The following is a 12,500-nucleotide window of genomic DNA, read 5'->3' as shown; positions in this document are numbered from 1 at the left end:
GAACGTAGCGTTACGATGCCTCTTGGAAACTCAGCCCTGGATCATTATCATTATCGGTTTCTGATTATGTGCCTCATTGATAGAAAAAGAAACGATGAGGACTGGTTCTGAGAACTGCATTGTTTATACCGTATTGGTAGCCATGACTACAAGAATGCTTTTATCCAAAGCGACTTACAATAATAGCATTTAATGTAGGAAAAGCCAATGTACTAGTATTTGCCAGAACTCACAAGTGCATCTCCTTTCTAAAACAAGTGACTAAGAGCATAATCTACTGCTGAAGGCAAAGTGCAAGAATAGCAATCTAAAATACAATAGGTTCTTAAGAGGGAGGATCGTTGTAGTACTTCTTGAAGAGGTGAGTTTTGAGCCTGTGGTGAAAGATGGGCACCGACTCTGCTGTCCTGACGTCAGTGGGCAGTTCATTCCACCACTGCGGGGCCAGGACAGAGAAGAGCTGTGACCGTGTCCATCGACCGCAGGGGCCTCGGAGTAACAACCAGTCGCCCCGAGGTAGCAGAGCGTAGCGGTGGGGAGGGGGTGTAGGGTTTGACCATGACCTGGAGGAAGGAGGGGGCTGTTCCTTTCGTTGCCCTGTAGGTTAGCGCCAGAGTTTTAAACTGGATGTGAGCCGCTACAGGGAGCCAGTGTAGAGAACGGAGAAGGGAAGTTGTGAGGGAGAACTTGGACACTTGTTGAATACCACCCCAAGTGGTTGAAACCTCCCTCTCATAACGCTGACTCAGAGTGTTGTTATGTAAATGTTAAATGATTGTAAGTGTGGTCTCTCTTCCTGTTCCAGGTGATCCAGAGACGTTACAACGGGAAGCTGGACTTCCTGAAGCGCTGGAGGCAGTACATCCAGGGCTTCGGAAACATGACCGAGGAGTTCTGGCTGGGTCCGTATCAATCAATCAATCAAAGCTTTATTTGTATAGCGCATTTCATACCCAGAGGCAACACAATGCGCTTTACAGAGAACAAGGGAGGTGGGCATACGACCCACTCTCTACATATTCCAGAGGGAAGCAAAAAAACAGTAATCACCCAGGGGCCAGATAAGTGAGCTGTAAAAATTCTTCCCTGACCCCTCTAGTATGGCCAATCAGCCTCGGACCGCACAACGCAGTCTGGCGTTTTAGTCCTTATGTCGGCATATTACTGAAAGTGAAGTATTGAAGAACACACTCAATATAACAAACAACAGTTTTAGAATCACTGAATAGTCATTTTGTTAACAAATTAGACAAGCGATTTTTCCACCCCATTACCTGACTGTGAGAAGTGTGAACAGCTTGGAATATTTGAGGCACTTTTTCTCAGCTTTCAGGTGAACACTCTCAGAAGCATAAATCTAAATATATAAACACATAAATACTTGCAGATTTCCGTGCATGACGCATCATTTGAAGGATTACAATTTGAACTTTTAGAATCTCTAAGAAAAACAACAGAGAAATGACCTTGTCCTACTTAAGAACCACAATACTGCACTGACACCTCTGAATGTATTTTTGGACCGTATTCTATCGATGGTAGTCCTCTAATTCTCTCTCTCTCTCTCTCTCTCTCTCTCTCTTTCTCTCTCTCTCCCTCTTTCTCTCTCTCTCTCCCTTTCCCTTTCTCTCTCTCTCTCTCTATATATATATATATGTACGGTCACCCCCTCAGGTCTGGACAAGATCTACGAGTTGACCAACACGCCCACGCAGTACGAGCTGAGGGTGGACCTGGGCGTGGGCGCGGAGAAGGCCTACGCCGTCTACGACCACTTCAAGATCGCGCCGGCCAAGCAGAAGTTCAGGCTGACCATCGGCAAATACAGGGGGACCGCAGGTGGGCACGGCAACGCTCTCTACCCCTCCCTGCTCCTCTCCTCTCTTTCTCTGTTCATCACACCTCTTTCTCTCCCTTCATTTCTCTCTGTCTTCCTCCCGTGCATTCTCTCTCTCATCTCTCTGTCTTTCTCTCTGTCTCTCTCTCATCTCTTTCTCTCATCTCTCTGTCTTTCTCTCATCTCTCTCTCTCTGTCTTTCTCTCATATCTCTCTCTCATCTCTCTCTCTCTCTCTGTCTTTCTCTCATATCTCTCTCTCTCTATATATATATATATATTATCTGTAATTGTTTATTATTAATATTATTGTATATTGTATTTATTCTGTTATTTGTGTATCTGTGTGAACTTGTCAACACTGTAAATAAGGGAAACCTCAGTGCTTTACAAGTATAAATATTTAAAAAAGGTTTGAAATGAAATGATCAAGTGTAGTGAAAAGCCTTCCTTTCATCGGACCGTTAATGAGGATAAGACACAGTAGGCCTACAGCTGACGCGTATCTTCATCTCCCAGGTGACGCCATGACCTACCACAACGGCTACCCCTTCTCCACCGTGGACGCAGACAACGACCTCGCCCTCGGTAACTGTGCGCTTTCCCACCGTGGCGCCTGGTGGTACAAGAACTGCCACCTCGCCAACCTCAACGGACGCTTCGATGACAACAGACACAGCATGGTGAGACGGGACTCTTTTCATTTGACTGCTGCTTCAAGACGCACGGAGCTTTAACGAGCTTTTTTTTTAGTTTTTTAGTTTTTAGATAGTTCATTTTTGGTCTGAGGTGAAAATGTGTTGTTTGTTGAAGTATGATCAACATCCAAAAGAACGTCTTACCCTTTTCTGCTGCGTAATCTTTTGAACTAATTGAACCAATCAGCAGCCATTATTAAACAGACACCTCAAACACAAACTTGATTGTTTGTGTGTTGGAGGCGGGACCAGGTGCACAGTTGATGTCCAATCATAGCCCTTTGAAAAATGTGGTCCAATGAGGTTGACTGATGTGAAGCAGGTAGACTGGGTGCACCTGCAAGCAGAACCAGAGGTGAGAATTACAGCACCTGGTTGGAGGCTGTTGACCCTCAAACAAGTCTCTCTCTTAAAAGCGGTTATACAGACCCCCTGTAGGCATGGCGTGTAGCTCAGGAGGTAGAGCGGCCGGCTGGGGATTTCAAGGTCCCTGGTTCGATCCCAGCTTCCGGAGTGTGCTGAAGTGTCCTTGAGCAAGACACTGAACCCCAGAATCGCTCACGTGTGGCGTAGTACCTAGCACTGTTGACCCACAGCAAGAAGGTCTCCGGGCCTTTCTGTGTGCAGTTTGCAGGCTTCCTCTATTAAGAACCTAGTAAGAAGGACAGATGGAACAGGAACACTTGATTCTCTCCACAATTGTACATATTGCAGCTCTAAATGACCTAATATCAAAATCAAGGGGCAGGTCTCCTTCTGTTATGTTGTAGTGTGAAATAGCACCAGCAGGGGGCGATAGTAGTCTAGCCTGCTTGGTGTTGCTGAGCTCTGAGCAGTCGCACCTTAGCGGTTAGAAACCGTTAACCTTTATTATTTCAGGGGAAACTGGCCGTTTGGGCGTAGATCTGTTTTTTTCCCTCAAAAGACGTATGAAAAGAGTTCACTTTCCTCAAAAAATCTCACTAAAGCTTGATGAGCTGCATGAGAAGAAGAGTTTACAAGGAAAGCTGGGGGTATTTTTTGCCCTGTCAAACTAACCTGCCTCTGTGGGAGACACTGCGTCTCTGATGAAGACGGCGTTAGGACAGCTGACTGAACGGAGAGATGACCGTCTTTCTCCTGGTTACTACTGTAGTTAACTCCTCCCTGAACTCTGAAGCTCTGAATGTTCAGGAACATTCCACTATAGACTGCATTAAGCGTTCAGTCAAAATGTCCCTCAGACACTTGGCTGTGTTGTTCATGGAACCGCTGTCAGATTAGTGTTATGTTGTTATCTTGACTAGCTACAGTCTCTGTCTCTCTCTCTCTCTCTCTCTCTCTCTCTCTCTCTCTATCTCTCTTTTGTTGTTGTTTGTCCTCTTGTCTATTTGGTGTATATCTGAATGAGTTTGTGTACTTAGTATAATTTGTTAATAAAGGGTTTAAAAAAAAAATCTCTCTCCTTCTCTCTCTCTCTCTCTCTCCCTCTCTATCTCCCCCCCCCTCTCTCTCTCTCTCCTTCCCTCTCCCTCTTTCTCTCTCTCTCTCTCTCTCTCCTTCTCTCTCTCTCTCTCTCTCTCTCTCTCTCTCCCTCCCTCTCTCTCCCCCTCCCTCTCTCTCCCTCCCTCTCTCTCTCTCTCTCCCTCCCTCCCTCTCTCCCTCCCTCCCTCCCTCCTCCTGCTAGGGGGTGAACTGGGAGCCATGGAAGGGGCACCTCATGTCTCTGGACTCCACTGCCATGATGATCAGGCCTGTAGGAGGAGGAGCCAGCAGGAAGAGGAGGTCGCTCCCGCCCAGTGAGAAGAGCAGGAGCGCCCACGACAAATAAACAAACGACCCCATCCCAACATCACCACCAGTCCCACTGATTCATTAACTCCATCTCTACACACCAGATTTCACTTCAATTCATGTTCAACTGAGTCTTTGAATTCACTCCACGCTTGAAGTGTACTGAGCTGAGTCAGTGAATAAATTAAGTCAGTCATTTAAAACCATGGGGGGTTTCATATTCACGGGCTGTTTCACTTTATTTTCAAGCACTTGAAAGTGAACGGATGAAATGTTTAATTGAATTCAAGTGGAATCCAAGTCCTGTTGTGATGCTCACTTTTCAAACCGAGCTTAAGTAGACACATGAGGAACTTCACAACTCTCTCTCGAGGTACTGTGCAACTTGCCTTCTGTTATGTATGTTTGCAGCCCAATGTTAACATTTAAATAGGATATTTTTTATTATATGTGTTTCCTGAATATATAAGTGAAATTCAACTTTCACTGTGTAGCATAACACACAGGCAAAGGGACTTTCCACTCAAACAGGAGCTGACTGTGTGCTATTGAGGGTTTTCACGGTCATCAGTCGGCCATGTTGGAGGTTGAAGCTGAATGTAGACAGCTAGCTGGATAGATAGATCAATAGACAGGTAAATAGACCTATCTATCTACCTATCTATCTAGTCGCTAGCCTAAACCTGAGTTTACCTGCTAAATCCAAGCTGAAACCTCCAACATGGCCGCCGTGAAAACCCTCTATTCTGGGCGCTGTCTGTAAACTTTCCAAGCAGATATGGATGATTAGCTAGGGAATTACCTCTGTCCTGTATAATTAATTACATTTGCTGCCTAACTCCATATTGTAAACCTGTCACAACACTTAATTAGACCGTCGGCTGGTATTAGGCTTGGCAGGAAGAGCTACAAGACCCCCCAACACAGGAACACCGACACTAAAACAAGTCTGTCCTCTGCTTGGGTTGTATTTCCAAATGTATATTGTAGTTGTTGTATTATATTCCTGACACAAGGTCTGACAGAAATAAAGTCATCTGACATGAAATGGTTTGAGAAAGGGTTTCCTCTGCTTCTAGTGATGTCACATGGTTTATACAGCGGGCTTTCCTACTGAACTCTCTTAACCACACAACACTGTGTTATGTAAGGGTAAAGGCTAGTTCCCATACATGCAGAGGCCATTTAGGGTTAAGGTTAGGCTTAGAGTTAGGTTTAGGGTTAAGGTTAGGATTGGGTATAGGGTTGTGTTAAGGTTAAAGTTAGGTTTAGGGTTAAGGTTAGGATATAGGGTTGTGTTAACGTTAACGTTAGTGTTAGGTTTAGGGTTGAGGTTAGGATTAGGTAGGGTTGTGTTAAGGTTAAAGTTAGGTTTAGGGTTAAGGTCAGAATTAGGTAGGGTTGTGTTAAGGTTAGATTTAGGTTTAGGGTTTGACCGGTCTCTGCGTTGATGGGAACTAAAGCCTTCCACCGTTCTAAGATAGAGCTACATACGTCTCGGTCATGAACACTGAGGTGAGGAACTAACCAGGCGGTCGATCCGTCCTAATCCCCCTGTATGATAACGCTGCCGCGCCCCAACATCCCCTGCTTTCATCCCAGCGAGCTCAGCAGAAGACGTCCGCAGAAGGAATTTGCATGAATAAAACGGTTTGAATAACAATGACAGACGTTCACCCTGATAGGTGGGAATCAGCAGACGGCAGGTGCAGTAATTGACATCTCTGGGGAGGAAGTTGATGTGGGAGGCCGTCGCCACGGTGATTGCAAATTATTGTACGGAGACGGATTCCTGAAGCGGCATCGAGGCTGAGGGTCTAGCACACACACACACGCACACACACACACACACACACGCACACACACACACACACACACGCACACGCACGCACAGACACACACACCAAACACACACACACACACACACACACACACACACATGCACAGACACACACACACGCACACACACACACACACGCACACACGCACACACACACACACACACACACGCATGCACAGATACACACACACACACACACGCACGCACGCATGCACAGACACGCACGCACGCACAGATACAGATACACACACACACAAACACACACACGCATGCACAGACACACACACACACACACACACACACACACACACACACACATGCACAGACACACACACACACACGCATGCACAGACACACACACACACACGCATGCACAGACAGACAGACACACACACACACACACACACACACACACACACACACACACACACACACACACACACACACACGTAATGTTAAGCTGAGTGTAATAGGGGTGGAAGGGCAGGGGAATGCTCATACACACACACACACACACACACACACACACACCAAACAGACACACAAACAGACACACGCACACACACATAATATCACACACACACACACACACACACATATACATTTACTGTATACACACACACCACACACACACTCACGCACACACATCACACACACACACATACATTTATTGTGTACACACACACACACCACACACAGACACACACACACACACACACACACACACAGACATACATTTACTGTACACACACACACACACAGCATGTCACACCACAGTAAACACAATCCTTCACAGGCTATTATCCAGTACAAATCCCATTAAATCATCTGAAGTAAAACACAAACTATCTGAATGGTGACTGTATTCATAAGGCTGTTATAATACCCATGTTTCATAAGGCTGTTATAATACCCATGTATTCATAAGGCTGTTATAATACCCATGTTTCATAAGGCTGTTATAATACCCATGTTTCAGTCCTAGCAGCCCTCATAAGGCTGTTATAATACCCATGTTTCAGTCCTAGCAGCCCTCATAAGGCTGTTATAATACCCATGTTTCAGTCCTAGCAGCCCTCATAAGGCTGTTATAATACCCATGTTTCAGTCCTAGCAGCTCTCATAAGGCTGTTATAATACCCATGTTTCAGTCCTAGCAGCTCCCAGATCTGTGCCTGCCGGTCATTTAAGGGTCTCTCTACCAGAAGGGCTGTTCTGCTGCCAGACCTGGTTAATATGCGTCTCTGAGAGTCGACGCCGCCGCCAAAATGTCACGCCGTTGAATCCGAAGTCACATTTAGATTTTAACCAAACTTGGATGTCTGTGCGTGTGTGCGTGAGAGAGAGAGAGAGAGAGAGAGAGAGAGAGAGAGAGACTGACTTTGTGTGTGTGTGTATGTGTGTGTGTGATACTGTGTATGTATTTGTGTGTATGTATGTATGTGTGTGTGTATATATATATATGTGTGTATGTGTCTGTTACAGCCATTTTCATTGAATATTCATGGTTTATGTTTTGAGGTATGGCCTTGGATGAGTGATGGTTTTGTGTTATTGTTGTTTGTTTTGTTTCATGTGCCTAATGTCCTTTTGAGTTGGATTCCTGAGGACAGGATAGAGAGGTCAAGGGGTGTGTCTATACAGGACAAGGGGAAGTTGAATTGGGAGGCCAAGGTGAAAGAGAGGAGTGTGGTTCAACACCTTCATTTGACCATACTCTCCGTATCTGTATTAGAACATTGGTTTTTGTAAGTTTATTTTTGGACGAATAGCGAAAACTATGGATTTGGAACAATAAATTAATTTTCTTTGCAACGACTACAGAGCGAGAGAGGTGCGTCATTTAAGCCAAGCGCCTAACATTCCTCCCGGGCATGGAACAATGGCCTATGGCACAAACAAAGTCAAATTATGTGTGTGTGTATACGAGTATGTGTATGTGTGTGTGTGTATATATATATATATATAGTCACGGCCAGATACCACCCGAGAATCATTAATGGGAACTCGGGAGTCTAGGGGTAGACTACCTCGGGCTAGAACCTGAGCCGTGCACTCTAAGCTCCGGTCTGTCATCGGTGTGGATGTGGTACCTGAACAGGTTGGCTGAGGAAGGTCCTACCTGGACGCAGTAGGCTGATGGTCGCTCCAGTAACTGATCCAAGCCTTCTTGGGAGGGCAGCCTGGCTTCCAGCCCAATCCTTGGGTTGCTACTCTCAGTGTAGCCGGAAGAGCCACCGAAGCGGCTAACGAGACAAACGGACACAGGATTTCTGCAGGGTTCAGTCACGGTCTTAATCAATGTCCTCAGGGAAGAGTTTGGCTTCCCGGTGAGACGCTGGATCCACGGGGCCTTCTCTTCCGTCTCCTCCCGGGTTCAGCTCAAACCCCCCCTGAGTCAGACCCGCCCCTAAGCCTCTTCAGACCAATCACCATCCCACACAATGACACAGAGACTAGACGGATCCGACCGTGACAATGTGTGTGTATGTATATATGTGTGTGTGTGTGTGTGTGTGTATATGCGTGTGTGTATGTGTGTGTGTGTGTATATGCGGGTGTGTATATATGTGTGTGTGTGTGTGTGTATATGTGGGTGTGTATATGTGTGTGTGTGTGTGTGTGTATATATATGTGTGTGTGTGTGTATATATATGTGTGTGTGTGTGTGTCTATATGTGTGTGTGTGTGTGTGTGTATATATATGTGTGTGTGTGTGTGTGTGTATATATATGTGTGTGTGTGTGTGTGTAGGCGGGTGTGTGTATATATATATATGTGTGTGTGTGTGTGTGTGTGTGTGTGTATGTGTGTGTGTGTGTGTGTGTGTGTGTGTGTGTGCTGGTGATGGTGTGTGTGTGCTCCATGGTCGCTCTGCTCTGCTTGGTCTTGCTGGAACAAGGAGTGTTTGTTGAGAGGGTGGAGCGCTGGGCTGCGTCATCATCTGCACACCCAGACTTTCCACCGCATGTGTGTGTGTGACTCTGTATGTGTGTGTGTGACTCTGGATGTGTGTGTGTGTGTGTATCTGGATGTGTGTGTGTGTGTGTGGTGTGGGTGTTGGTCATGTGTGTGACTCTGTATGTGTGTGTGTGTGGGGTGTGGGTGTTGGTCATGTGTGTGTGTGACTCTGTATGTGTGTGTGTGTATCTGGATGTGTGTGTGTGTGTGTGTGTGTGTGTGTGGGGTGTGGGTGTTGGTCATGTGTGTGTCATACCAAATTCCTCAGAAATAATACCTTCGTGAGTAACACACAAGTGTGTCATACATACGTACATGAAGTTTCTACACAAACCTACACCCCCCCCCCCCAACTCTTTCTCTCTCTTTCTCATCCCCTCTTTCTCTCTCTTTCTGATCCCCTCTTTCTCTCTCTTTCTCATCCCCTCTTTCTCTCTCCTCTCAGGTTCACCACCTAGTAAAGAAGGGATAGATGAAGGAGAAAGGAGTTGTACAAAATGTAGAATGTAGAACTTTTTTAGTTCGTTAGCCATGTCTTCCTGTTTCAAGTGTTGAAGTGTGTTCATGTAAACAAATAAACATTTTTATAAAAACATTATAACCAGACTTCCACTAATCACATACTTTATTGTACAAAACCAAAACTCAACAAAGCTAAAAAAAAAAAAAAGAAGTTATTATTTGTCCCTGTTGTCTGGTCGGTGTCACGGTGTGAGTACGCGAGCGACACGATTCATTATGCATGCAGTCGCCACGGAAACCCTGGCACCCCCGAAATGCCCACCTCAGCGGTTCCTGTGTGACAATGGGAGCCGATATGTTCTCATGCGTAATTGGGCCCCTAGAAAGCCGGGCGGTGACAGAATGTGGAGATATCCTCCCTGACAGCCTGGCCTGTTTGAACAAACGGCAAATCCCTTCGAGAGACGCGTCTCTCTCTCCGTCTGGATGGTTAGGGAGACACTGCAGAGAGACGCGTCTCTCTCTCTCTGGGTGGTTAGGGAGTCACTGCAGAGAGACGCGTCTCTCTCTCTGGGTGGTTAGGGAGACACTGCAGAGAGACGCGTCTCTCTCTCTCTGGGTGGTTAGGGAGACACTGCAGAGAGACGCGTCTCTCTCTCTCTCTGGGTGGTTAGGGAGTCACTGCAGAGAGACGCGTCTCTCTCTCTGGGTGGTTAGGGAGACACTGCAGAGAGACGCGTCTCTCTCTCTCTGGGTGGTTAGGGAGACACTGCAGAGAGACGCGTCTCTCTCTCTGGGTGGTTAGGGAGACACTGCAGAGAGACGCGTCTCTCTCTCTGGGTGGTTAGGGAGACACTGCAGAGAGACGCGTCTCTCTCTCTCTGGGTGGTTAGGGAGTCACTGCAGAGAGACGCGTCTTTCTCTCTGGGTGGTTAGGGAGTCACTGCAGAGAGACGCGTCTCTCTCTCTCTGGGTGGTTAGGGAGACACTGCAGAGAGACGCGTCTTTCTCTCTGGGTGGTTAGGGAGTCACTGCAGAGAGACGCGTCTCTCTCTCTCTGGATGGTTAGGGAGACACTGCAGAGAGACGCGTCTTTATCTCTGGGTGGTTAGGGAGTCACTGCAGAGAGACGCGTCTCTCTCTCTCTGGGTGGTTAGGGAGACACTGCAGAGAGACGCGTCTCTCTCTCTCGGAGACACTGCAGAGAGACGCGTCTCTCTCTCTGGGTGGTTAGGGAGACACTGCAGAGAGACGCGTCTCTCTCGACCGGTCGACTCCGCAGGAACGCAAACTCAGAGTAGTTAGACGATCGGAAGAAACACGGCGATTTATATAAATTATCAACATCAACACTGACCAGCGAACATGATTCAAACAGCACCATTATCAACACAACACTGGGCACAGTTCTCAACTCAACGCATATTGGATTTTGTATTCAAACAAATAAAATTAACAAAACAACCCAACAGTGCATGAGCGATGAATCTGTTCTACAAAAAAAATGTGCATGTGCAACACTGGGTAAAACGCATTCGTTAATACTAGCTACTCTATGGGTGGATGCAACTCTGGATATTTAAGTGAAAAGGCCCACGACACCTTAGCAAAACTGTGTTGTTGTCATAAGAAAAGTACAGAGTGCTTAGAGGAAGTACCATGACTCAGTCTAACAACGAAACAAGCGTCTCCCCAAGCGTGAGACAGAGTCAACCTTCTCAGGTCCCAGAGCTGTGCGCATGCGTGCTGGAGCAAGTGGGGAAGCTATTTCGTGTCTAAAGACGTTTCTAAAGATCATATTACAGAGGCATGTGAAAAAACACAACAGGCCTACGCTCTATGTAAGCACAACTAGCGATTCATAAAGACAGATTGATGAAAACAACCGTTTCGCAGCAGAAAATAGATTTTTAGAAACTGCATTCTCGGTGCCCCGTCCGCCGCCATTACATGGATATACTGGCTCGCGCTGGATTTTACATTTCTTCTACATGCCTCCGAACTACACCAAAGTGATCTCAGTGAGTCAAACGTCTTATAATATGTCGTAAATAAGGTCCAGGTTGTCAAAAACGAGCATTGTCCTTTAAGCCCCGTGACTGAGGGTGGGTTGCTCTGTCTCTCTGTCTCTCTGGCTCTCTGGCTCTCTCCATGTGAGCGGCAGCGAGCGCCCGGTGATGAATGGAGCTGTGGTCAGTTCAGTCCAGCAGAAACACAAACAGGAGGAAAGCCTAGTTGTCGTTTCGAGTTTTCCTGGTGAGTGCATTTTTAAGCCCCACCCACCGCACACACACACACACACATACACGGACACACACACATACACACACACGCACGCATGCACACACGCAGTGTTTTAAACTTGAAGTGACATTTAACCTTTCTAAGAATGATCTCTTTCTTATGCAGTCAAAACAACTGATTACTGCCCTCCAGCAGTCCAAATACTAACCACACACACACACACACACACACACACACACTCACACACACACACACACACACACACACACACACACACACACACACGCACGCACGCACGCACGCACAGTCTAGCAACAGCAGCGCCCAGTATCTCGTACCAAACAGTAGAACCACAACCTCATATAAACAAAGCAGGCGCATGCTACAGTATGAACACCCGCCTCTCCTGGGGCAGCTGTGGCTCAGGAGGTAGAGCGGGTTGTCGGTTCGAATCCCGGCTCCTCCAGTCCGCATGTGGAAGTGTCAAGACACCCGAACCAGAACTGCTCCCAGCGAGCGGGCTAGCGCCTCGCACGCCACCGGCCACCGGAAAGCGCTTCGGATAAAAACGCCGTGTCAGTGCGGCCTGTCCGCCATCCTACACCACAGTCAGCGCCACCGTGTCCGGCGCCATCGGGCCCGTCTTCATGGAGATCCACAGGTCCTCGCTGGCCGTACCCTTCTTC

General features: G+C 47.0%; 2 protein-coding genes across 2 annotated transcripts in view; one reads left to right on the top strand and one right to left on the bottom strand.

Moving 5' to 3' along the window:
* Positions 1-4,344, top strand: part of tnn (tenascin N) — a gene marked incomplete at both ends in the record, with an annotated part of 30,706 nt that extends 26,362 nt beyond the window's left edge. The window contains 4 exons of the mRNA XM_084458334.1: positions 806-902; positions 1,675-1,839; positions 2,356-2,519; positions 4,201-4,344. Of these exons, the coding sequence (XP_084314460.1) occupies positions 806-902; positions 1,675-1,839; positions 2,356-2,519; positions 4,201-4,344 (570 nt within the window). The remainder of the gene's footprint in view (positions 1-805; positions 903-1,674; positions 1,840-2,355; positions 2,520-4,200) is intronic.
* Positions 4,345-12,412: 8,068 nt separating this feature from the next.
* kiaa0040 (KIAA0040 ortholog) overlaps positions 12,413-12,500 on the bottom strand; it is a gene marked incomplete at both ends in the record, with an annotated part of 330 nt that continues 242 nt past the window's right edge. Inside the window, one exon of the mRNA XM_084458333.1 lies at positions 12,413-12,500. This exon is cut by the window's right edge and continues 242 nt beyond it. Coding sequence (XP_084314459.1) covers positions 12,413-12,500 — 88 coding nt within the window.

Source organism: Borostomias antarcticus (genome assembly GCF_949987555.1).
Source record: "Borostomias antarcticus genome assembly, chromosome: 24".
Classification (NCBI taxonomy): Eukaryota; Metazoa; Chordata; class Actinopteri; order Stomiiformes; family Stomiidae; genus Borostomias; species Borostomias antarcticus.
Note: the sequence above shows the minus strand (reverse complement) of the source record. Positions and strands in the feature narration are given on the sequence as shown.